At 31.9% G+C, this 25908-nt stretch overlaps 1 protein-coding gene across 1 annotated transcript in view; it reads right to left on the minus strand.

Annotated features, from left to right (window-relative positions):
- LOC118186624 (chitinase-3-like protein 1) overlaps positions 1-25908 on the minus strand; it is a 130017-nt gene that overhangs the window by 76335 nt on the left and 27774 nt on the right. The window contains exon 2 of the mRNA XM_085825413.1: positions 12977-13260. Coding sequence (XP_085681539.1) covers positions 12977-13260 — 284 coding nt within the window. The remainder of the gene's footprint in view (positions 1-12976; positions 13261-25908) is intronic.

Here is a 25908-nt window from a genome sequence, read left to right on the forward strand (position 1 = left end):
AGGATGGGCCCGACAGTCCCCCACCCCTCTTCCCTACCACTAGCCACTCCAGAGGACTTTCAGCCCGACACATATTTAGAGTGTCCCCACGCGACAAAGACACTATACATTTACAAACATCCATACCTTCTCCGGGATTCGAAGCAGGGCCCTTCGGTACCACAATAGGCTCACCTAAATCACTATACCGTATGGGCGGCATTACACTTATTTTGCTACAAATATAAAAAACATTTTTTGAAAATAAATTTTATTTAGTTTAAAAAATTACATTACCTTTAAATTACCACCATTTTGCTCTACAAACTTAAACGCTCTTTGTAAAGATTAAACATTGCCTGTCGCAATGTTTCAGGGCTTATTTAAATTTCTTCAAGGATGTTGGCCATCTTTTCATGAACGGTTCAAGGATTGTTATAGTCTTTCAAATTACTACTACAGATAAAAACGTTTCTGGAGCAAATGAGTCAGATCAGCAAAGCAGCCATCTGATTTTATAGATTAGGTTTTTTATGATACAATTTCACGAAATTCCAGACATCCACAAATTTGTCCAATCCTTCTTCCAAAAATTTGTCTTAAAATTCAAAATTGAAAAAAAAATTTACTCGACAATCGAAGTTAGACAGAACATTACGACAGCTGATGGTTTTCTCCTTAAAAAGAGGGCATCAGTATGAAGAGCAAAATGGTGATTATTTTTAAAGGATGTAATTTTCAGAACTAAATAAAATTTATCTCTAAGAAATGTAATTTCTACTTATAACAGAGTAAATGCATATTATTAATAAATAAGAAAGTTCTTTCATTCTAAAATGGTCTAGAGACTTTTGGGTCACCCTGCTTTTGGTTGAACTTTGTATTATCATTGAAATGCATTGAAATGATTTTAAGTAGCAGAGTAGCAAGCTAATGTAAATTTAGGCAAAAAAGCAACCTTTGCCTAGTTTTAACCAGCGAAAGTGACTTTTGAGTTATGAACACCATAGCTTATCTTCAGAAAATAGGAAACTTAACTAAGATCGAAAGGATGACTAACCAAATGGAACCGTAAATGACCTAAACGAAAGTTCTTATGAAAAAACCAAGACAGAAAGAAATACCATCAGTTTGAAGAAGATAAAAATAAGATGTATCTTATTAGCAGTTTTAAACACGCGAACTTTCAAAATAAAGAACATTTTCTTATGATTTCAGTTGCCGGTTTTGAAGAAGAAATATAAAAATTATTTAAATTACTGTAAAATAAATGTCGGATATGAGTATATATTCATTGATAATGAATGACATATTTCGTCGACAATTTCGTTTTAGTTTTATTTTGCGTATTTTTTATTTATTTTTCCGCTTCTTATGAACTTATTTAAATTATCTTTTCTTGTCACCATTTTCTATTGCAAGAAGTAAGAAACACTGCATTCGAATAAATTTCTTATTTTTCAAAGCCTAATGGACACACAGGCAATTCTAAAATGTTGTATATTTGAAATATAGTACTACTTGAATGGTAATGTTTGCAATTTATCCTTACAGTGTATGATCCTAGACAAAAAAGTCCTTGCTCATTCGAGACATAAAGTAGAGAGCAAATTTCTTACATGGCGATTTACTTTGGCATAATTATTGTGCTTTTACAGAAGTATATTTATAGTTTTATTGTTAAAAGAATACTTACTCTTTATTTTATTACTTTTGCAGAATTATATACAAAAGGGATAAAAATAATAATCGTGGCAGCTCTGATTTTAAATAACTTGTTTCTTCTAATAAAAAAATCATTTTTGAGAAACTAAACAATACATTTACAAAAGGATACATTCTTTCCAAAATTATACGGTTTTTGAATTTACTCATACTTCATATTGGAGCAATAACAAAGCCTGTCTAAGGATATAAATGCATTGATCATACATGTAATGCGACGATGACGTTGTTTAGTCTTTGGTAACCTTCTTTATCATATAGAGAGTATAGAACACCATATATTAAAACGTCGCTTTTAGACAATAGATTATGCATGTATTTATTCTAATGAATGGATGACAAAAATGCATGAATTACGTCTGTTTGAAAAAGATTCTCTTGTACCTTGCACTCAAGCGAATGGTTTGTGTAAGATTAACTGTCAGGTGCACTCTTGCGGAATGAGTTTCGCTGACTGTTGACGCAGCTTATTATGCTTAATAAACCTTAGCTGTTTTCCTTTTCTAAGAAATCGTAAACTATGAATGTGATTCTCTTCACTGCCATCCTCTAATTCGGTGGAAAAACTTGAAGAAATTTTGTAAGATCCGAAATATAAACGCGAGAATTTTAGATCTTAATAGATTCATCTTTCTTGCCTAACTTCCTCTGGCAACCAAAAATCTTTCACCCAGATTTCTTTATTATGCTACCAGAGCGAGATGATTTAATAAATAAAATACAATAAAAATGTTTTATACTGTAAGCTTTTACTTAAAATGGATATGATAATTAATACGCTAAAAGTAGAAAAATAATTTATGATACATTTTAATGAGAAAAAGAGATTAAATAATTCTGCTTACAAAATTAATTTACAACTTCTTATCGCAAACAATAAAAGCGTGGTACTGTCATTATATTATTTATTATTATTCTCATTATATTACATGATAAATTACTTTTCTCCTTTTCGGGCATTAATTATCATATACATTTTAAATATTAAGACTAATTCAGAAGTCAAACAACAAAAATCAGCGTTAATTTTCAAAATTTTCACAGGACTAGTTTCGATGGTTTTACCGAACCACCATCCTCAGCTGCAAAACCACAAATGAACAAGATAGGAAGTAATGATTAGATAAGATAAGAAAGCCTGGACAAGAATAAGCAAGTGGCGGCATCTGTTGGTGAAACCAGAACTAAAACATAATTTCTTTAAAGGCCAAAGGCAAAGATAAATTGCAATTAGGATCGTTAACAAGAACAGAAAGATTTTTTGAATGTGAAATGCCAGTTCTCCAATGGAAGATGTTTTTTGAATAATTTTGGCAGCAGAAAAATTGAAAGTGTGATTTTCGGACCAACAATGTTGAGCAACAGAAGACTTCTGTGTGTCCTTTTTTCTAACATATGCCTCATGTTCCTTGACGAGAAATTTTAAGGCTCTCTTAGTTTGGCCAATGTAAATTAAATCACACTGTCAAGGGATCCTATAAATACCCCCAGGATCCAATAGTGAAGTTCTTTTATGTTCTGCTTGTTCGTTATGTTGTTTATGTTTTATGTTACAAGAAAATATGTGCAAAACGCGTTTAAACATCAAATAAAAATATCTAAATTGAATTCTAAAAACTTCTCTTCATCACATGTCACTGCAATTAACCAACGGTGAATATACAAAATTGGAACTCGGTAGCTTCCCAGGAAGTAGGTTAGAAATCGATGAGCAATATTGTAACAACAGTGAAACACCATAAGGGAATTAGATCAAAGCTTATAAAAATAAATGAATGAAAGGGCGAAAAATTAATGAAAGCGTTTATACGGTATTTTCTCCCTTCACCGCATGCCTTCGTGGTGTAATAGGGAGTGTGTGTGTGATTATGGCAAAGCCTCAGGGGCTATCTGCCTAAGGGGATGGATGTCTTCTTGGAGGACTTCTAAAGGAAACTGGCTCGTATATACGTTACACATGGGGAAAACCACGAAAACGCCCATGCAACCAGCCCGTTCGCGGGATTCGAACCTCGGACCGAACTACCAGTGTTCAGCGACTTTACCACTCGGCCGCTGGTGGGCCCTCGGGGTGTAATTGGAAGCATACTCGACGCGTATTCGGGAGGTCCGGAATTCGAGTCCCGGCGAGGGCTATGGAGATTTCCTCAGCTTCTTGATTAAGAAAGAAAAAAAAATTCTAATGACTTTAAAAGTTCATTTGGTGAAGCACTGTGAGTATTTAAATATTTTTTTAATGACATACTAGTTAAATTATTTTTCACTGCGTAACATGAACGAATATTAACTGAAACCCTTTTTTATGTCAAAAAAATGTGTTTACTTAAGTAAATTTTTACATAAATAAATAACTGTTTATATATATAATTTCATCAAGCAAACTTGTTCGCTAAAAAATAAGGTGGTTCCCTAGATAAGTTTTTTTTGTGCACTACACAAAAAGAATATTTTAAATGTGCTCTTCCTAATATTATTAAAATCAATGAATTTTCGCAAAGAATGTTTTATAGACTGCATTTCGAAAACTGTCATCAAACATTTAGCCGGCAGGAACATATGTGTGATCGATTGGTTTATCATTTGATGCTGAAATCTGAAATGTTTACAATCTGGCCTAAATGTCTTTCACATTACATCGAGCTACTTCGGTATTAATTAACCATTTAATTTGGCAAATTGCTAATTGCGACAAGTACAAGTGAAACCTAAACCAGTACCTCTGTAGTGCCACACGCGTCTGCTTAATCAGTTTCGCTGCTAAATGCATCATTTGTATTATAAATGATTTTTTCAGCTTTGAAACGACATTTGGTTCCAGAAGGATGTCGATTATAGATGTCAACACAAAGAAAATATCTTAACTTGGGAGGAAATTCCAAACATTCACGCAGTTATTTTTATGAGCATATAAAAATCCAAGAAAGATTCTCGATGAAAATATTAGCTAATAAAAACTATGCAAAAGCGGAATAAAAACAAGAATGCCAGCCATATGCATCATCTTCAGAGTACAAATGCTGCCAAAAAACATGCAGCAGTTTCCCAATACCCTGAATATTTTGTTGTCAGTGTTATATAAGTTTTTTATCTGTTATATAAGCTTGTGTAATGCACATGTAATTGATTTTTAATCACAGAAACGTTGCCACATACAGAGTATCAAAAGCTTGGCTGGTAGTAAAACCAATAACACTGGATTGATAGTGGAGAAAAATAGTTCTTAATAGAGAAATCAGAGTGTTACCTAATTGTGAAGAAGTAAAGGCAGTAACTAAAATTATACGCCAAAAAATTGACATGTAAAATTCTTCGAAAATGTCGATCGGGAAAACATCGAGGAATAGTTTGATGATTCTATTGTGATTAAATGAGCTGGGCGTTCAATGCTTGAATGATGCGAATATTGCTACAAACGTCACAAAAGCAGAAGAGGGAGAGAGTATACAAGCCAAGAAGATACAAGGCAAGAATAAATACAAGCCAAGAAGATACTGATAATTATACTAGTCCTGAGACAGTAATGACATCTGTTGCAATTGACTTCATCGACCAAAAGGGGTATTCGAATACAACGATAAAACATTGAAAAATATGCAGTGAAAAAATTTAAAAGTTCTCAAAAACAAAGTAATATAGCTGACCTTTTAAAAAATAAACATATAATATGCATGAAAATTGAAAGTTGGATTATCCATGCGTTTCAGTAATCCGTGATTTGCTTCCCCTGAACAATCGAAAGTACACTATAGTGTTTTCAATAAGCATCCGGAGAAAGTTTTCCTGAAAGGGGAAGGAACTTGGGGAAAAATTACGTCAATAAACTTTTATTTAATTTTTTAAATGGGCTTTAAAAAAATATTATAAACGTTCCTCAATGCTTTGTGAATATTTAAGGCGTAGCGTTATGTTGTTATCTGTAACGTTATGCTGTTATCTGTAGCGTTATGTTGTTATCTGTATAGTACAGCTGGTAGAATTTAAACAATAGCACTTAAATTTATTATTGGTAAAAAATGTGAAAATAATTCAGCCGTGATTAGAAGACATTTTTTTACTGCCTGAAAAATATTTATATCAATAAGTTTTAATACTGTATGCTAAGCTTTAAAAAACATTTTCTATAAGAATAATATTAGCATTTTGTACTTTAACTGTACTTTCGGAATTGATGATGTTCAACAAATCGTTCCCGACACAACACCATGAAATAAATTTAAAATAATAAATATGTGCTACTTAATATGAACTTAAGATACTCTTTTAAGCCAGTCTCCATATGTCTAGGATTATCCCAGGCTCGTCAAGATTTATAATTACGTTCAGGGCGTTACTATGCTGTTACTATGTTGTCAGGATTTCAAAAAATGTCTGGGATTCAGATATAATTAAGTTAGAAGTAGATTATAAAATACAATATTACATTAACGAAAAACATGTGCATTATGTATATACATTTCATACATCAATGTAGCAGGTACAACCAACTAAAAACATACATGGTCCGGGATACTGGTTCTTAAAATATGGTAATCTTATATTAAACCTTAGTATTTCCATAAGTCTTCTTTTAGTATTTAATCTATGGTATTTCTTTATTTTTTAAATATTGTATCTTCTTACAGGTCGCAGAGGGGCAATCTAGAATTGTGATTAATGATCCAATTAAAATATTAAGCCTCTTAAAGAACCCATTACAAAAACGTGGCCAAAAGCATCATATTTTTAAGGGCTCTTAATATCTGTTTTATTCGTTTTTGTGAAGAAAAGGCGAGAATTATCGAAATATTTGAGGATTACAGGTAAATATTTGTCCACGGTTATTCTTTGAATATCAAAAAATTTTCTATTAATCCACTGACCTATGAATTAAGTTCCTAAGCTGCTTGCAATAGTCAACAGCATATCTTCCTGCATTTGCATCTAAGAATTCAGACGAATGTCCTAAGCTGTGTCAAGTGCACTTCTTAAAGTCCATGTGTAAGATACAACTCGTTTAATTTTATAAGACGTTTGAGAAAAAATCGCAACTGACTGATTAGTAAACAAAAAAGTTTTTTTTTAAATTTTATTATTATTTTATTTTTTATTTATTATTATTATTATTATTTTTCTTTTATTTTAATGTCTGAATAAATATTTATTTTAAATTATTAACGTTTTGGAAAAACTTACAAAAAATTTAATATTTTCCAATCGCATGGTATCCTTCGAAACACTTTAACATGTAAAGGGACTTGACATTTTTGACACTCCCATATCGTTTCTTTACTCTTCTTATTGTTTAGTAGAAACTCTACAAGACCTTTACGATTTTTACTTCAATGCCGTTTGATCCACATACTTTGTGAAATTCCCTCAACGTTGCGTCTCACGTCCGTTTTTATAACGGCAGTCTTAAACCAGTTCATCTTAAATGTTGATTTCTTAAACCATTATTATACATATTCCAAAATACAATTTAATTGCATTACAGTGTAGAGGAAAATACGTTTTGTCGATCTATTATCCTTCGTTTATATGGTTTATTATTTGTTCTGCATGCCAATTCGTCCCTGTTACAATATTTTTCCAAAACAAGTTTCAAATATTACGTTAATATTATTGAATTTTCTTTTGTTTCTACTTGTTGATTTATTATAGTTTCCATTGCCTAGATGTTGATAATTAGTGTGGTCTTCATCATCATTATCATCTTTAATAACCGTTGCTGCAAAATTTTTGCTTCTTTTTAACAAAATTCTCACTATCTGTGCTAAATTTCCGTTTTAAATGTGTCCAAGAATAAGTGTAACTCGGACATAAAGACATCAGCTACAACTGACCATGATCCTGACTCATGTTATTTATATTTTAGTCGATCTAGGAAGCACATGCTTGACACGTGTTGCTTGTGTTTGTCTCTGTTGATATACCACGGCTTTCACCCATGATTCTTATATTTAGCTCTATTTCTTTACAACCAGTCTCACAAGATATTATAGACGAAGAAAATAACACCATAAAATATTAAGAAACTAATTTTCGTCCATTACATAATGCGAAACTGCTTTGGTTTTTTGCATTTACTGCACATGCTTGATTATTAAAATACTATACTATATTATATTTATTATTTAAAAATTATGAAATAAAGGAAAATAAATTGACATCATTTAAAAAATGAAGAAATCGCTTTGCATATTCAGTTTCGGAAATTGGATCTGATAACAATAATGATACAAAAAGTATTTTACTTGAAGGTAAAATGAAAAAACTAATTTCGCCAATTTCGTCATTAAGTGCGTCGTCAAGATGGCAAACTCAAAAGCAATTTTTCCATGAGAAACACATTTTTTCTTCCTTCTGCTTTGGACTGCTACACCTTTTTTAAAAATATGTAGAAAATCGCTCAATTAATACTTTTTATCATTCTTTTTTTAAAAAGAGCGCTAAAAGTTTGTTTTATAATCTGTAAAAATTTCAAAATTTGCTACTTTAGTAACCACCTTGATAGAAGTCGCCAAACTGTGGCAACCATGAGCAAAACAATTCTTCAGGTAACCATATCGATAACTGTGAGTTTGAATAAGCACAATATCATCATGCTGTTTTAGTTGTATTAGTTTTAGTTGTAAGGCAAATTACGATATTTTAGGAATTCAGCTAAATTTTGAAATATGCGCTTGTGAGATTTGCCTACATACGAAAAAAGTTGTGGGAAAATTTTTTTGCAGGAATATAATATTTTGCCACAAAGGCGGGAATATTCAGATTCCCATTTGATGATATTGTAGTTTAGAAAACAACCTTTTTTTTTTTTGCAAATGCACCGTGAATAAATGTAACGAACGCGTAGGCATTCGAAGAGACAACTGGTTCGAGAATAGTCGTACTGCCATTCACTACAGCAGTCAGATTTATATACTGATGGAGTAAAGAATCATAGAATATAGATTTTTTTTTTTTTTGGAAGAGTTACAAATGGTAGGTAAGAATGTGGTAGATTGGAATAATTTCATACAAGAGATACCATTTGTAAGTAGTTTTATTAATTGTTTTCAGGGAAAAATATTGAACTAAAATTAAAATATGTACATAATAACATGTATGATATGAAAGAAGTAACTTTCTCCGATTTGAAATCACCATTCTTTTCATCATCAAAAAACACCAGGTTCCAACCTACACCAGGTTCGTTGCAACAATACCAAAGTACCCAAAATTGCACTTCTGATACATTTTTAGACGTTTAAATTTTGAAAGTGTCAAACATAATAAGTGTCAAACAGTTTAAACAATTGAGCGATTTTCAAAAATTTGCCAATATTCCTAATTTAAGTTACAATTTTCGTACAAGTTTTATTGAAGAGATATTTTTTCGGTTTTTTTGCCGATGGTGCAAACAGTAAAATTCTGATGTACTTAATTTGCTTGTTAAATGGGCGAAGATAGAAAAAAATAAAGACAAAAAAACTTAATCGAATTTTGAAACAAATCGCTTCATCACATTACATTGTCATCAATAAACAGTGTGTGTACAAAATTCAATAGCTTAAATATGTTAAAAATCAGTGACATAATTCCACTCAGAATGAAACACCTTGAGTAAACTAAATATGAGCTCATAAAACTCATGTGAAAAGCAAAATCAATTCATCGTGAGATAGCTTTGCTGTTTACCTGTTATGCACATTTCCTGCGTGCATAAATTTGCCCACATGTATGTGCATAATCAGACATCAAACAAATAACATTAAAGGTATTGTTACGACGATTCAAATGCGTGGGTGGTGCTCTGCGCACATACTAGCTTCACGATACCGACTAACTGACGCCTAAAGGACAGGCAATTGCATCACTTTGCAATTTTTTCAAAGCTGCAAAGTGTTTAAGCTGTGTGTACCAAATGATGTTTTCTCACGTAAGGGGAAGTGCTATATAAAAGTTGCTACGCCTGACACAAAATGAGATTTCAGAAGCAATATTCTTTTCATTTCACAATTATAAATTGAATTCCCCTGGCTATTTTGGATTAATAAAATAAGATAAATTAAATTAATTTGTTGAATATTAGTAGATAACACATCAATAACATAAATTATCATTTGATGGTTTAAATGTTAATTATGTCTATCATGCTAATTACCTAATCATTATCTAATATGGTATAATTAAGTTATTTTAAATTATACACAACTTACTTAATTAGCACTATTTTCTGATAAATATGGGATTAAATGCCGAAACAATTCGCAATAATATTTTTGTTTAGTTTAACAAAAGGATATATATATATATATATATATATTTAATTAAATTTTCCCACTGAATTTATTAAACCTGATTAATTTTTTTTTTCTAGAATTTGATTCCACATCGATTTTCTTTTCACATGATTTATTTCAATCACGTAAACTGATGCCTTTTCGAAAAAACAATTAATGGGATCGCGATTAATCTTCAGATGTTGCTATGGAATTCCCGAACTCTCGACCGTTTGTATAAGCACAGGGAAAAGGCATTGCTTAGCGTGAGCAACAATTTGGTTAATATTAATTTTAAGAGTGATCAGATACAGTTCTTTTTACTTCAGAAACAAAAAGATTTCCCTTATAACAATATTGCGAAACTAAGGTTACTTATTTTGCCTAATTTTAAATCTTACATTAGTATATTCTCTTCCAATGAGGGATGTTATCCGAGTATTTAAGTTTAGATGTACACCGTTAGTCAAGTCATTTTCCAAACAGTTCGTAAATGAAAGTTTGCATTGAAAAGCATTATGATTAATTCATAAAAAAGCTTGGGCATTTTCTTGACTAAATTGCAGTGAAAGTACTTGTTTATATGCTTCTAATTATATTTATATTAAATTAGTTATATTCCGTTGCTATTTTGAAGAATATTTTTTTCTCATCGGTTTATGTCATCATTCAGTTAATGTTGCCAGAATAGATGAGAATAAATAGCCTCTAAGCAGCCCCTACTTTATTTAAACTTAATTCTAAGAAAACATATCTATCATGAAATTTTCAAAATTGAATATTGATAACAAAGATATCGCTTTCAGGAGCAAATTTGAAAACATACTCTCATTATGTATTTCGTGCATTAAAATACTTCAAATAATAAACGGACGTTAGGCATAACTATACATTATATCACAGAGAGCACTTGCTACAAAAACATGAGTATGATGATCAAAATGTTTATGACAGGAAGCTTATTGAGGGTAAGTACTAAAAGTGGGTCATCAATTTTCCTACTTAAATAATAGGTTTCAGAGTCATACTTAGCAGATAACAGAGTATTGCATAAGTGTTTAACTTCTTTCTTTCTCTAATGATATCTTGTATATTCCCGACTGTTAACTAAATCATGTTTAAGCTAAAAAAATAAACATTTGTTGTATAGATTCAGCCAAAATTGAAAATCCGTGTGACAGAAGATTGTGCAATGGCTCCTAATATGTTGAAGATGGACCAAGTAGTTGTAGCTCTTTGCACGATTGGCTTAAAATTCATTTGAAAAAAGAAACTTCTAAAAAGGAAAATTTGCTCTCCTTCCTCTTTTGCATTGACGGCACAACAAAAAATAGACGAAATTTCTCATTTCATGATTTGATCTATATCACAGACATTAATCTCGATATTTTTAAATAAACTCTAACAGTAGATGAAACATAGCAACGATAATTATGAGACAAAACATAAGGAGGATTTATCACATCCAGATGTTCGATTTCTAAAATCGCAAGTAAAGGCTATGTTGGTAACCATTTTTGATTTGATTGGGAATTTTCGCTAAATTTTTCCATAAAGAATGGAAAGTGAATCTCATATAATATAAAGACATAATGAACAGGTTTCTGAAGATAATTCAGCTCGTGAGGCTTGAAAAAAAACTCAATCTAATTATTAGTTTTTACTGTAAGGCAATGCGCTGTCACTCAATTCTATTCTGGTCGAACAGTTTCTAGCAAAGGAAAATTCCACAATTCTCAGACACCTCATATATTTGATATACTTGTAACAACAGATTCGTTTCTTTTCTCTGAGTGAATTTTCAACATAAAGACCATTATTTCAAAAGCATTAGAAAATTTAGAAAACCATTAAGAAGAGACTATACCGTTAAGAAGCATTACAAGAGAAGAATACTACGGAGGAGTCAGACAGGTTGAATTACTTCGTCAAGCACTATATAAGATGTTCCAGCAAAAGCTCCAGACTTAATATGCCTACAAAAATACTTTATGTTTAGAAAATGGAAGGCATTTTCAATGTACTCTCAACAAACAAATACTCCTATTGAAGAATGTGGAGTTTGATTTAATCTAGCAAGTCGGACATTTTATTACTATCAGTTAATTTCGAAGCTTCGTTGCAGCTTAGTCGATATGGAGCGCTACACAAAGTTACAGATAGTTTGAGTGTGAAAACTCATTATAACAGTATTAATTAAATACAGACTGTTAGAAAGCTTAGTGCAGTCTTTTGACATACAAACGCACTTAACAACCAGTCGCTGATTAATAAAGAAATCTAGGGAATCGGGTTCAACAGCAGGCATTAATTTACCACGCTCTCGATCCATTCGGGTTGTTGAAAATATCGCTTTTGTCCATAACAATTTTATTTCAAATCCTGAAGAATCCGAAATTAAAAGCTAAAAATAAAAGAATTTAAAGAGGAAACAGAACGTGTCATTAGTCATCTCGATACGTAGATATGTGAGAAAATTTTTTCGAATTTTTATCGACAGAGTACGTGCTGTAGGACAAATCTTAGAGCACATATGCCAGACATTTTTCATTCTTAATGCGGAACACTTACCTATTGTAAGTACGCAATAATATTTTATATTTACTAAAAATAAAATGTTTTGTTGGGTGCATAGAAACCGGCCTTATTATTGGAACACCCTTTATCAAAAGATAAGGATTATATACTGAAGTTTAAGAAATAAGAAATTAAACTTAGTGCAAACTTTATGTAGATGTACTACTGTCTAAATTACATAAAACATATTTACAGTGATTTGTTTTGGGGTTTATCAACTATTGCAAACATTTTTAATAAGAATATCTCTGTTTTACAAATGAGAAAAAAATCACTAAAAAAGAATAGCAGATAAAAATTACTTAAGAAAGCGATATAACAGGTCTAATGTTAGTTAAAAATTTTAATAAGCAGTATTCATCACTAAAATGAATCTTTCAGAGAACCCACATTTGAAAACAGCACTCAGGAGAAAAACAATCACTATGATTTTATTGCAAAATTTAACGTACCTGATAGAAATTTTCATGAACATCCAAATCTGGCTCTCCAGTCATCAGTTCATAGGTCATATCATCTAGTATTGCAAACTCGTAATTAACATGCGTACACAGTGTAGGATCAATCATAGCTGGAGTGAAGCCTTCTTTATAGTATTTCATATTATTAAACAAACAAACAATCTTAAACCCTTTTAAAGGATCATTGCTGGGTGTACCGGTAGTAGATACACTACTCGTTAGTGAAGCTGTTGAAGCTGAAGCGTGGATTTCAGTTCCAGTATATGATGTTTGACCTAAAAAACATAACTATTATTATCACAAAATTTACCGTAAATAATTTTTAAAAATACGTCAGACCTGAATAGTACAAATCCGAGTAGAAATAAAAAGGTAAATCATTTAAAGCCATTTGGAAGCAGGACATTTTTAGTATAAAATCTTAATACAAACTCATATTGATTTTAAAAGCCCAAAAGAGCTATTGGTCTCGAAAAACGATTTTGTGTTGTACTTTAATGCGTTTGTTTCACTTTTCATTCCAGTCTGCTGCAAGTCGGAAAAAAGTAAGATATCATTCTTTCGTATTTAATCTGTCTGTTATTAATTAAAAAAAACTATAATAAAGAAGCAGATGCAGCTCTTAAAAGTATTATTATTTTCATTTTTAATGTGATTGATTTAAACCAAAATGCATTTTTGGGTCATCCGGAAAGTTCTGCGGTTTTTCAAATCAAAGAGCATTTTCTTCTAATTATTTTGTTACTACTCATAAGGAGGGATCTTGGTTGAAGCGGATATTTAAATATGGTATTTTCTGCTCGCGTTGCTTAATTCTGGCATTCATTGTGGTGTAATGTTTCCCATGTAGTGCTAAGAATGAAGAACCGAGAAGTTCAATATCGTTCAATATCATGTTCTTTTATTTTAAAACAGTAAAAAATGATAGTCAAATTTTTCTAAAATTTGTGCTACATATGTACTGTTTGTGATGACACAATTTGAAAGCTGTTAAAGAAGTTTAAGCGTGAAAATTTAAACGAGAAGTTCAGCTTCGAAGATGATATTCGTTCTGGATAACCATCGACTTGTAAACAAGGACTTATTAAAAGGAGCTATCGCAGAAATTCCACGTTATACAGTTCAGGAACTATCAAATAGTCTAAATATTCCTAAAAGTACAGTGCATGATCATTTGGAGAAGATCTGATATGTAAGCTGCTAAGATGCATGGGTACCAATACTCTAACAGAGTAGAATATGCTTGCTCGAATTTTGGCATGGGATTCTTTGTTGAAAAAAAAAGTAAGAAAGCTCTTAGTGAAGCGGTTCATTTCCGGAGATGAGAAGTGGGAGCTATATAATAGCATTACAAGAAAAAGATTATGGGTAAAACAAGGAGAACTGCTTTCTCTTTTAACCACGTCTCCGACTCAACTCAGATCCTCCCTTGCTTCAGCCACTGGAAAATTGGTGTAAGAGTCAACCGCGCGTAGGAGGCTTCACGAAGGAGGCTGTACGAGAAGCGACCAGCCATCTGAGTGTTCCTCACGTTACGTCATAGAAGGGAGTATTTGAGGTGGGGACATTAACATGCCCACTGGAAGGCTTATCAGTGGAATGCTATTCTCTTTACGGATGAGTCCAGGTTTAGCCTCCAAAGCGAAAATAGGCGTTATTTGATTTGGAAAGAATCTGGAACCGGTTATCATCTATCAAACACCCGCGAAATAGATACATACTGAAGATGCAGTCTCTGTTTTTGAGGTGGTATCTCTTTGGGTGGACGCACAGATCTCCATGTCTTTCCACGTGAAACCATGAATGCTCAGCCCTATAGAGATGAAATCCTTGATGCTTATATGCGTTCTTATGCCGAGGAAATAGGTGATGATTTCTCACTGTAGGATGACAACGCTAAATCGCACAGGACTCGCATGGCTAATTATTTATCAGCCAGCTCGATCATCGGCCTTGAATCATATCGATCATGTTTGAAATGCTTTAAGAAGATGTATAGCTGCAGTCAGTCTTCCTCTTCAGACACTTGCCACGTTTGCAACTGCTCTGAAAAAGCAATGGCTCTCGCCTTCTCCAAAATTGACATAATTGACAGCATTTACACATCCTTGTGCTTCTGGGGAAGATTATGCAACTGCTTGCAAGAGCTTGCAACTGCTCTGCAAGAGCAATGGCTCTCACTTCCTGCAGATTTGACAATAATTGACAATAATTGACAATTGATACAAGCATAATTGACAGCATTTACACATCTTTGTACTTCTAGGGGAAATTATAGTCCATATTAAAGTTAGTTTTCCTATACCAAACTGACACATCCGATATTTTCATTTTACATATATCCTAATTTCTATAACATAATAATTGTCTGGTAATTTCTTTTCATGTTATTTTATACCTATGTGTTGTATACTGTGGGTCACTTTCATTAAATTCTACATGTAATGTTTTGAGCCATTTTTGTGATCTTTTTAATTGATTATAACCAGTATATAAACCAATTCACCAATTGATTAATGATAACCAGTGTATAAAACAATTAATTAATGATAATCAGTGTATAAACCAATTAATCAATGGTAATTAGTATATAAACCAATTAATTAATGATAACCAGTGTATAAACTAATTAATTAATGATAAATAGTGTATAAACCAATTCAACTAAGATTCAGGAGCTAAAATTTGGAGGCCTATTTTTTTTTTTTTAAGTACTAGGGCTATTTTTTCGAAAATTGTCCCTTCGGCATAATTTAAGACGTAGAATTTAATATGGAAAAAACTTGGTATGTCTTTAAAGAAAAAGTCCGATTTTTGTGCCAAAATACCTATGGTAGAACAAAGCTAAACACAAATCCAATATATAGCCTAAGTAATGCTTTCGAGACATGAAAAACACAAATTGAATTTCGTCAGTCAGCCCAGTAAAACAGGATATATAGAAGTGTTTCTTTTTTTTTATATATATATATTATTATTTGAGTTACCTTTGTAATTTTTGAAAAATGATTGCCATTCTTGTTCCATTTCCTCTATGTATGTTCACCTTAATAATATTTTGACATAAATAAAGAAACCAGAAATGAATACATATCTGTTTTATCTATTAGCTTCAGCATTGTGATTATTTCCCACACCAAAATTTCATCGCATACATATATCAGTTGCGATTTACTACATGAGATGTTACATTTTACATAATACATCAAAATAAAAGAAAAGTATATTCCTAAATTGTATATTACAATTTGTATATAAGAATAAGGAAATAAAATGTCTTGTAATTTCAAAATACTGTAAAAGGAAGTGTTTCTGATGTAAAAGTTGAAAGGATTTCATAGTTTATAGAAATCTGCTTTTATTCAAATTTTGAGATTTACGAAAATTTTCTTGCTTTTTGTTTTTTTACGTTATAACTTTTTCAAAAATAATATAAATCTAAATAAATGTATATGTATTTTTTGAATTTTAGAAAGGAGGGTTGGAGGAAATAATGTTCTGGCAATGGTAAAAAGGAAAGCTTGAGGCAAAACAAATTGAACCCTACTGGCATAGTATTGTGATAAGGTCGCATAAAGGAAGAAGAAACTGAAGATTAATATGGGCAAGGATGTCTCGTGAGCATAAGATGAAAATTGTTATTATTTAGCTTCCGAATACGTTTTCAATAGTTATTAAAATAGTTGTTATTAAAATAATTAAATTGTTGGCAATGTTAAAAATGCAAGCTCGAGAGCCACGTATTGCTCTCGCACGTAAAATTTATAGAGTTTAATTTTAAGAAAAAGATTTAGGTTTACCTCTTGGATTGTATGTGGCCATTTTTTTAGCGTTCAATAAATTTTTTTATGCTGCGTTTTTTCCAACCTGATGTCACAACCCAGGGTTTGCATAGCGGTTTCGGCCACTACACCACAGTATCTCTACGACCATGAGGATAAAATACGCAGCGAGTCCTTTCAAATGGTTTCGGGATTAAGGAAGAAAGGTGGAAGGTTTTGGGAGCCGCACCTTCGACCCGCAAATTCTCCTCCAAAATTGGGATGAAACTGGGCAAATCTTTACTGTGGCCTTTAAAGTGCCCAAGCAGCATAACGCAATCCTGCGTTCCACGGCACGATAAAATTCGTGGGCTTCTTCTGATGTTACTATCAGTCAAGTGAGATTAGTCACAACACCAAAAGAATAAAATTTCCTTCCGTATATAATGAAATTTTTTTTAGAATCCGCATTATCAAGTTCGCAGATTACAAACAAACGAAAAACAGTTTAATGAGATGCAGTTTTATATTTAGCAGAGATAAAGAGATTTTTTCTTTACAATTACATGATTTTATTCTATTTAGTTGACTTGCTATCGGGTTATTTTTCTGTTCATATTTCCACTTTCCGTCTGCATCTACCAGAATGCAAATTAGTTCAAAGCATAAATAAGAGTCAAGTTATGTGTTTAGGCACATTTTTCACTTCTCATGCTTTATTATAACCTAATTACACTACAACTTTATTTAGAATGAATAATGTTTCCATATTCAGAGGCAAGATTTTGATTTTCTTTCATTTTTCTTCCTTCCATAAATTAAAGGCAAAAAATAAAGCAAAAAACAGTTAGGTTACACAGATTTAATTATGAAATGTGATTTAATTATGAATGTGAAAAGTAAAAAGCAGTTTTTAGTTATCATAATATTCTTAATTCAAATAAAATCCTTGGGCGCCCATGTATAAATCATATTAAAAGCTTAAAGAAAAATTACTGATTTTTAGAGCCTTTAATTGAAACTATGCAGTTTAAAAAAAGATGGATGTTCATTCCAACAACTTTAAAATTATCTCGGATGAGTTGCTTAAAAGTCTCCAGTTTCAAAGCTATATGAACAGCTAGTTTATTACTCTGATTTACGCTTAACTGTCACGTTATTAATAGTTCTATTCACATCTATTAAGAACTTTGATTCTTATTGAATGTATATATCAGGGTTGGCCAAAATTCATGTCAGTAAGAGCCGCACATTTGAATTCAGGAATGTTCGAGAGCCACATCTAGATTTTCTAAGAGCCCCAAGTTTATATTTACATCATTATAGAAGAAGTGTAGGAGGTTTTAAACAGAAAGAAATTCCTGATAACTTTGTAAAAAGAGTCTAAACTAATTAATTACTTATTTTTGGACACTGAATAATTTTAGTTTACCATATTTCGTACATATATTTGATATGCAAGAGCCTCACAAATTGCCTGCGAGAAGCTCGCGAGTCGCACTATGGTCAGCCCTGGTATATACCGTATCTTATGATGTCCACATAAATAATTTTAGTCATACATTTGCGACTACCTTACGAAGTAAACCTTTAACCTTTTCGGGCGCAGTATGGTCGGTGTGAACACACCAAAAATGTTCCCTCTTTACACACTGAAAATAATCGATAAATATCACGAAAAGTACACTAATGGTTACTTTTAATCTCTTTTATGAATAATAGAGGGCAGCACCACACAAGGAAATCATTAGCGTTAAGATATATTATGTTTCTAAAAACATTGATTTCTTTTTAAAGAAATGGTTCAATTTTTTTTTAAATATAAAGAATATCAATGAAAAAAATCTTTATATAATTTTGTTGTTGGTATGCTAATCTGCCTATTCTGTATTACTTTAAATTTGTATCTTTGAAATATTGCATATAGTGAAGCCTTCAATGTATGGTGTGTTCGGACTGAACACACTGTACTGGTAGCGCCTGTCACGTGGGAGTGAGTCACAGAATCTGGTTTCGTGCTTCAAACACGAGGAACACGAGGAAGACTGAGAGAGCAGATTTATTTATATTTGTTTTTATTCTTTTCTGTTTTGGGTTTTGAAGACCCCGGTGCTTTGTTTTCACTTAGCTATTTGATTTTCAGCGAAAGGAGACCCGTTTTTTACTCTTGCTTTCATCGTGCGTAGTTTGTTTAGTTCTGATTTCTGTTGATTTTTATTTGTATATATATTTAATAATTATTTTTTCTAGTCAATAATCAATTGTAAATATTATAGTATTTTAATTCTTTTTCTTATAAATTTTAAAATAGTTTAAATGGCTCGGAGAGGCCTCAGCATTGCCGAAGTAATGAGAGTTTCCTTTTTTTCCCGATTTTTTTTTGGGGGGGCTTGTACAGTAGCAGGCTTTCCCGTGGTGCACCCTGGAGGACTCCTGGGGAGGCACCTAAATCTGCTACAGAGACCAGATTCTATTGCTTTTAAATCATAGACAAAGTATTTTACTGTAATATATGCTTCACAGTAATGCTCACCTATCACAGCTCGTGCGACTCAGTGTGTTCGCTTCGGACACACCCACAAAATGGATACGGTTTGTACAATCTTTGTAAAATTATACCTGCATACTCTCCTAGGCCTACAAATTTTTTTAGTAAAATTCCAACTTTAAAGAGTAGCGTGACGGAAAGGGTTAATCAGCAGTGCTTTTGTTTCTTAAAATTGCTATTATTTCATAAAAACATTGCTCCAAGTGTGCTGGTTTTGCTATTTCTAGAAGCTAATTTCACTCTCCTGAAGACGCTACTAGACAGGGAGGCGAGTTATCCTTTTAGTCTGAAGCAAGTGACTAATTTGTAAGGAGGTCAAAATGAGTACTTTTATTTAGCTCCTTAAATCAACAGAAGGCACTTTTTGTGCTACAGCTGAAGTTCGTACTTGCGCATATTTAAAATAACATAAGATGAAATTAATTTCAAACGTAGGTAACGTAATCTGAGACTACACACAAAACAGATTACTTAAGATGGCTCAAGATAAATAACTGCGAGTATTTTAAACAGGGGTTTTGAAAATACTTTAATAATAATATATAATTAATTTTGAAAATACTTTATAATACTAAAATACATAAGTCAGAATGAAACTTTGAGGTACGTAACTGCAATGCGAAGCTGCTACAAACTCTGACTTCAGAACAATCAAACTCTCGGCTTAAGTACACAATAAGTAATTTGCATTCTGGTGAGGATTACAAAAAGAAGAATTTAAAGTAAAGGTTCAAATCATAACACTGGTTAAATAACATAAAACCCTACAAGTGTCTCAAAACTGATGGGTGATTAAATACTTTTAAAGCCATTTTGAACATTAGGCAGCCGGAATTACATAGAATACAGTTCAGTTTCGAAGGATGTAGTTCGCTGGATTGTGTAAGTGATACCTTTTGATCATCGAATACCAGTGCTGTCTTTTATTTTATTCTTTATATACATACTTTAGTAGTAAGGAGGTGAGTAAGATCAAAAGCGTTATTATGAAGTAAAAGGTCTACATAATTAGGGATGTAAAATACATCCTGTACATGAAAATTAAATTTTGTTTAAATCCTGTTTTAAAATAAATATGTTTTTTGACTTCAACTAAACTGTTAGTTACCGAATTTTAATTTTTGGTGTCATTTAAAAAAAGTCCCTGGCATTGCGATAATTATTAGGAATTAGTTTTCAGTTTTTTTTTCCAATTCCATAATAATCACATACCGTTAAATACAGCATTTTGTTAAAACGAAGTTATTGCGTGACATTTAAGCGCATTTTGTTTCTCCCACGCACATATATGTAGACAAGCAGTAGTTTGCGATCCACCGTATAACAGCTGCCAAATTTTGTCACGACATCATATTTGTTTATACAGCCACTTTGTATTTCATATGTATTCATTATCATCCGTTTAAAGAATTAATAAGTTGTAATGTGATGATTTATAGTGACAGCAAAATTTTTGTGGTGATTTCTTCCACTAAATGATTTAAGAAATAACTTAATGATGTATATCTTAGTAACGTTTGCATTAAGTAAACTCAGTATGTAAATCTTATTGAATTTCAAATAACGAATGTGTTGTTTAAGCACATGTAATGTTCTGAAAACCGATTACTACGAAACTACAGATTTTGCATATCTTAGCTATGCAAAACTTTTAGTTCTGTTCGTATTAGCTATCTAGGTCAACGGTTAATAATTTTTCAGATTGTTGCATAATCTATCTTCCAAAGAATGGATTCCACCTTTTGATAAAACCATAGTATTAATTCTCTTATCACATAATAAGAACCTTGAATCATTCAATGAGCCGATTTGTAAAGAATAGATATCTCAAATATTTTGTCAATTTGATGATAGATTTGCAGGATTTCGTAAGATCTAAAGGCGCTTGAAGGAAGAAGGGAGTTGAAAAATATTTTCCGAAAGTGTTCCTTGAATTAAGGATAGTCTTATGTTCTCAGATACTCAGCGCGAACTGAAATCCTTATTTAAAATGCTGGGTGGTTATTTAAAGTATAGATTAAATAACCACCAAAAACTTCTTTTTGGTATATGTCCAAAAAGAAGTAATAATTAGTTTAGACTCTTTTTACAAAGTTATCAGGAATTTCTTTCTTTCTGTTTAAAACCTCCTACACTACTTCTATAATGATGTAAATATAAACTTGGGGCTCTTAGATGTGGCTCTCGAACATTCCTGAATTCAAATGTGCGGCTCTTACTGGCATGAATTTTGGCCAACCCTGTTATATACATTCAATAAGAATCAAAGTTCTTAATAGATGTGAATAGAACTATTAATAACGTGACAGTTAAGCGTAAATCAGAGTAATAAACTAGCTGTTCATATAGCTTTGAAACTGGAGACTTTTAAGCAACTCATCCGAGATAATTTTAAAGTTGTTGGAATGAACATCCATCTTTTTTTAAACTGCATAGTTTCAATTAAAGGCTTTAAAAATCAGTAATTTGTCTTTAAGCTTTTAATATGATTTATACATGGGCGCCTAAGGATTTTATTTGAATTAAGAATATTATGATAACTAAAAATTGCTTTTTACTTTTCACATTCATAATTAAATCACATTTCATAATTAAATCTGTGTAACCTAACTGTTTTTTGCTTTATTTTTTGCCTTTAGTTTATGGAAGGAAGAAAAATGAAAGAAAATCAAAATCTTGCCTCTGAATATGGAAACATTATTCATTCTGAATAAAGTTGTAGTGTAATTAGGTTATAATAAAGCATGAGAAGTGAAAAATGTGCCTAAACACATAACTTGACTCTTATTTATGCTTTGAACTAATTTGCATTCTGGTAGATGCAGACGGAAAGTGGAAATATGAACAGAAAAATAACCCGATAGCAAGTCAACTAAATAAAATAAAATCATGTAATTGTAAAGCAAAAATCTCTTTATCTCTGCTAAATATAAAACTGCATCTCATTAAACTGTTTTTTTCGTTTGTTTGTTTGTAATTTGCGAACTTGATAATGCGGATTCTAAAAAAAAAATTCATTATATACGGAAGGAAATTTTATTTAATAGTCTGTTTAGACCTACGTTAAGTATTAGTCTATTTAGACCTACGTTAGAGTCCGTTCTGGTAGACCTATTTCGTTGAAACTTGTTATATGTATTATATAGGACACGGTGAACGAATATCTGCAATTACGACCGACATATTGCTCTTTTCATGCTAAGACATTATGCAAATTTGAAGGCGTTTTAAAACACTATATGTCAATGCCGTTAAATCGTTTTTCATTATGCTTTTAGGTACGAAAGATCGAACTTTACTGATCAAGTTTTTTTTTTTTTAGAATGGCAGTTATTTTTCAACTTCACTACGAAAACACCGAAGCTTGAGAGGATAATTAAAAAGACTTATATTAAGGCAGAGTTTGAAAAAATTGACATTAAATTTGAAGATATTTAATGCTGTCTGCGCTGCGAGGAAGAGAGAGAGAATGCGGAATTCTAATGAAACTGTGGAAGAAGTCTCTCTCGTCGTGGTCAAAAGAGAGTCCGGTTTCCACTGTTCTTCGACATATGCTCGAGCGGTGTCATGTGATGTTTCTCTCATCTTGTTCGCCAGTAGGAAAAATCCTGAAAGCCAGTGGAAGGTGGTATCCATACAATATACAAAGTAGTTTTGCAAGAAATGCATCCTCTAGATCTGGACAAATGTATTAATTTCGTTATTATTAGCCTTCTTTTGGCCAGAATAATCATTGACAATGCATGGTATTGGAACATTTCGTGATCAGACGAATCGAATTTCATTCACTGTCCCTTTTTCTTTGAACAGGACGCTCCTCAACACCCCAAAGGTTTTCTACTGCCGGTGCTTGTTACTACGAACTTCTTCAGCAGCAAGCCATTCCTGCATTACAAGAATGAGAATATTTAGAGTTACTATCTTCATGCAAAATGGTGCAACACCTAACCTTGCTGGACCAGTAAAAGCACAGCTTCGCGCCGAGTTTGGAGGTGATGGGGGAGATTTCGAGAAGTTTTCCGATTGCGAGGATTCGAGTCCTCGTTCTCCAGACTTAAATCCCGCTGATTTCCGGCTTTGAGAATTCCTAAAAGATAAGTGTCTAGGGAAAATGCACACGAACTGTGTCTCAACTGAAAGCAAGCATAAAACGAAATGTTACTGCAATTGATCGAGAAACCATTCGCGCTATTGTTGAACAAGATATAACACGCTTTGAATGTGCGAATGACGCAAAAGAAATGCACATTCATATGCTGTGATTAAATAAAATTTTGTGTTTTTTATTCTTCCTGCCCACCTTTCTTACTTGGTGGTCGAAATATAGACCATTATTTTTATTGCAGTTTTCTTTTCCCTGTTATCCATATAATATGTACCGAACACCAACTTAAGACTGTTTAAGGAGTCCATTTACATAGTTCAAAAAAGGTCACTTTATCCTTACGGACTAAATACCTATCTAAGTAATACCACCAATAGACAATCAGAAGTCTCTATATAATCAGAAGCCTCTATATATGGACAATTAAGATTTTTTAGCAATATTACTACCAGAGGATCAAGAGGAGGTGATTGTAAAAACAAAAAAATTTTTTCAACACAAGATCTGAAATTAATTGTTAAAAATCTTGATTCCTACCTTGAACATAAAAAATTCGCTAAAAATGCCATAAAACTTCTGCGTACCTTTGAGAATACTACCTTATGGATTCTTATTAAAATAATTGATCAACAATCTCAATGTTTCCAAATAGTTAAAGATATGATAATAGACTTTTGCAATTTTAAACTAAAGAAAAGTAATTTTTTTCACAAAAAACTTTTTTGTACCGTACAGTTCAAGCACCCCTCTTACGATCAGTTAAAAATTCCAAGCATGTTTAAAAAATATCATTACTTGCTGCCTGAACAACAACTTCAAATTAAGCCCTGTTTTAAATTTGAAAAGACATTAGGTCAACGAGTTATCAACCACCACGTTATTCAAGAATATAGCATATGTAATTGCCAACTTCCTATTTACAATAAATATGTAGATCCTTTTCACCAACATGTTGTTACTAGAGATCTCAATGCGAGCCTAGAATTGCGAGCCCTTATGCAACCTGGCACCAAATTTCGTCCTACTTTCAGTATTAATAAGCACTTTTGCCTCAAACATTTCAATAATGATCTTGATAAATTTATCATTTTAGCTAGTAATAGATCCAATTTACATACTACTACTTTTTTTTAATGGAAAGCTGCACTAATTAAATTTCATCTTTTGCTTTTCAAGTCGCCTAATTTCAATTCTTTGCAAAGTAAAAAGCATCTAGAAAATCTTATGCAAACACTGCAAGATAACTTTATCATCACGAAGATTGACAAAGCTAGCAACAATTTTAGTGTTATTTGAAAAATTGTTTTACTTCGACCTTCTGCATAATGAATTGAATAACATTTGCACCTACCAAAAGATTACTACCAGCAATAAGATTCTTCTCAATAAATTTAATGCACTACATAAAAGACTTAAAATACATCCCCGGAAATATAATAACAGGTTGTCAAATCTCTATGCACTAGCAAAATTTCATAAGTCTCCGATCAAATTCAGGTTCATTGCCAATAGTACCAAAAGTTATCTAAAAGAAATAGATTATCTATTTGCACAAAAACTACGCCTAATACGTGACCTCATTAATAACTATGATTTTAAGGACTGCATTGCAACTGGATGATTTCAAGTAACGAACAAGTTCTAAAAACTGTAAATACACTTAAAATAGAACATATCCAATCCTATGACTTTGAAAACCTCTATACTACCTTACCACTTGAAGAAATTCATAAAAGTTTACTTGCTCTTCCTGCAATAATAAATACCGAAAAATGGCAACTTTTTCTCTCAAGCGTACTTTTCAATAATTTTATTTAATTTAACAAATACAGGGAATTTCAATGGGAGGTAATTTTTCAAGTTCTGTCTGTGATTTATTCCATTTTACAAAAGAATTGACCTTTATACGTTCACTCAGTAAGGAAGAACATAAATTTTACTAACACATCTATCGATATATTGATGATGTCATTGCCTTTAACAACTTCAACAAAATAGAAATACTAATATCTATCCTTCATGCTTAAAACTAAATAATACAAATACGGTGCAACATAATGTAGTCTACCTTGATTTACATATTATTGATTACAATTTATTAAAAGTTTACGACAAAAGAAGAGAATTCAATTTTTCAACACTAAAATTAACCAACTGGAATTCAAATATATCCAAAAGAGTCATCCTCAACACAATCTATTCACAGCTACTTAGAATTAAAAGAATCTGCAATACAGCGAAACACCTTCAAGAAGAAATACTATACTTCGTGACAATCTTGAAAAATAACCTCATTCCTCAAAAAGTAATTAAAAATACCTTAAAAAAAGCTGGCATTAGCCTTACCAATTTTTAGATTTTTTGAGTTAGATAATGATATTTTATACTTAAAGCCCAATTGCGACGGTATAAAGTGGATGGCTGATTCTGAGAATCTAATGTATAAATGTAATGATAATTCTTGTCACTACGTTTTCTTTCCTCCAAAAAATTTGGCGCAATACTTTTA

Source organism: Stegodyphus dumicola, chromosome 10 (genome assembly GCF_044657685.1).
Source record: "Stegodyphus dumicola isolate Sdum_Otavi_A_Nest chromosome 10, ASM4465768v1".
Lineage (NCBI taxonomy): Eukaryota > Metazoa > Arthropoda > Arachnida > Araneae > Eresidae > Stegodyphus > Stegodyphus dumicola.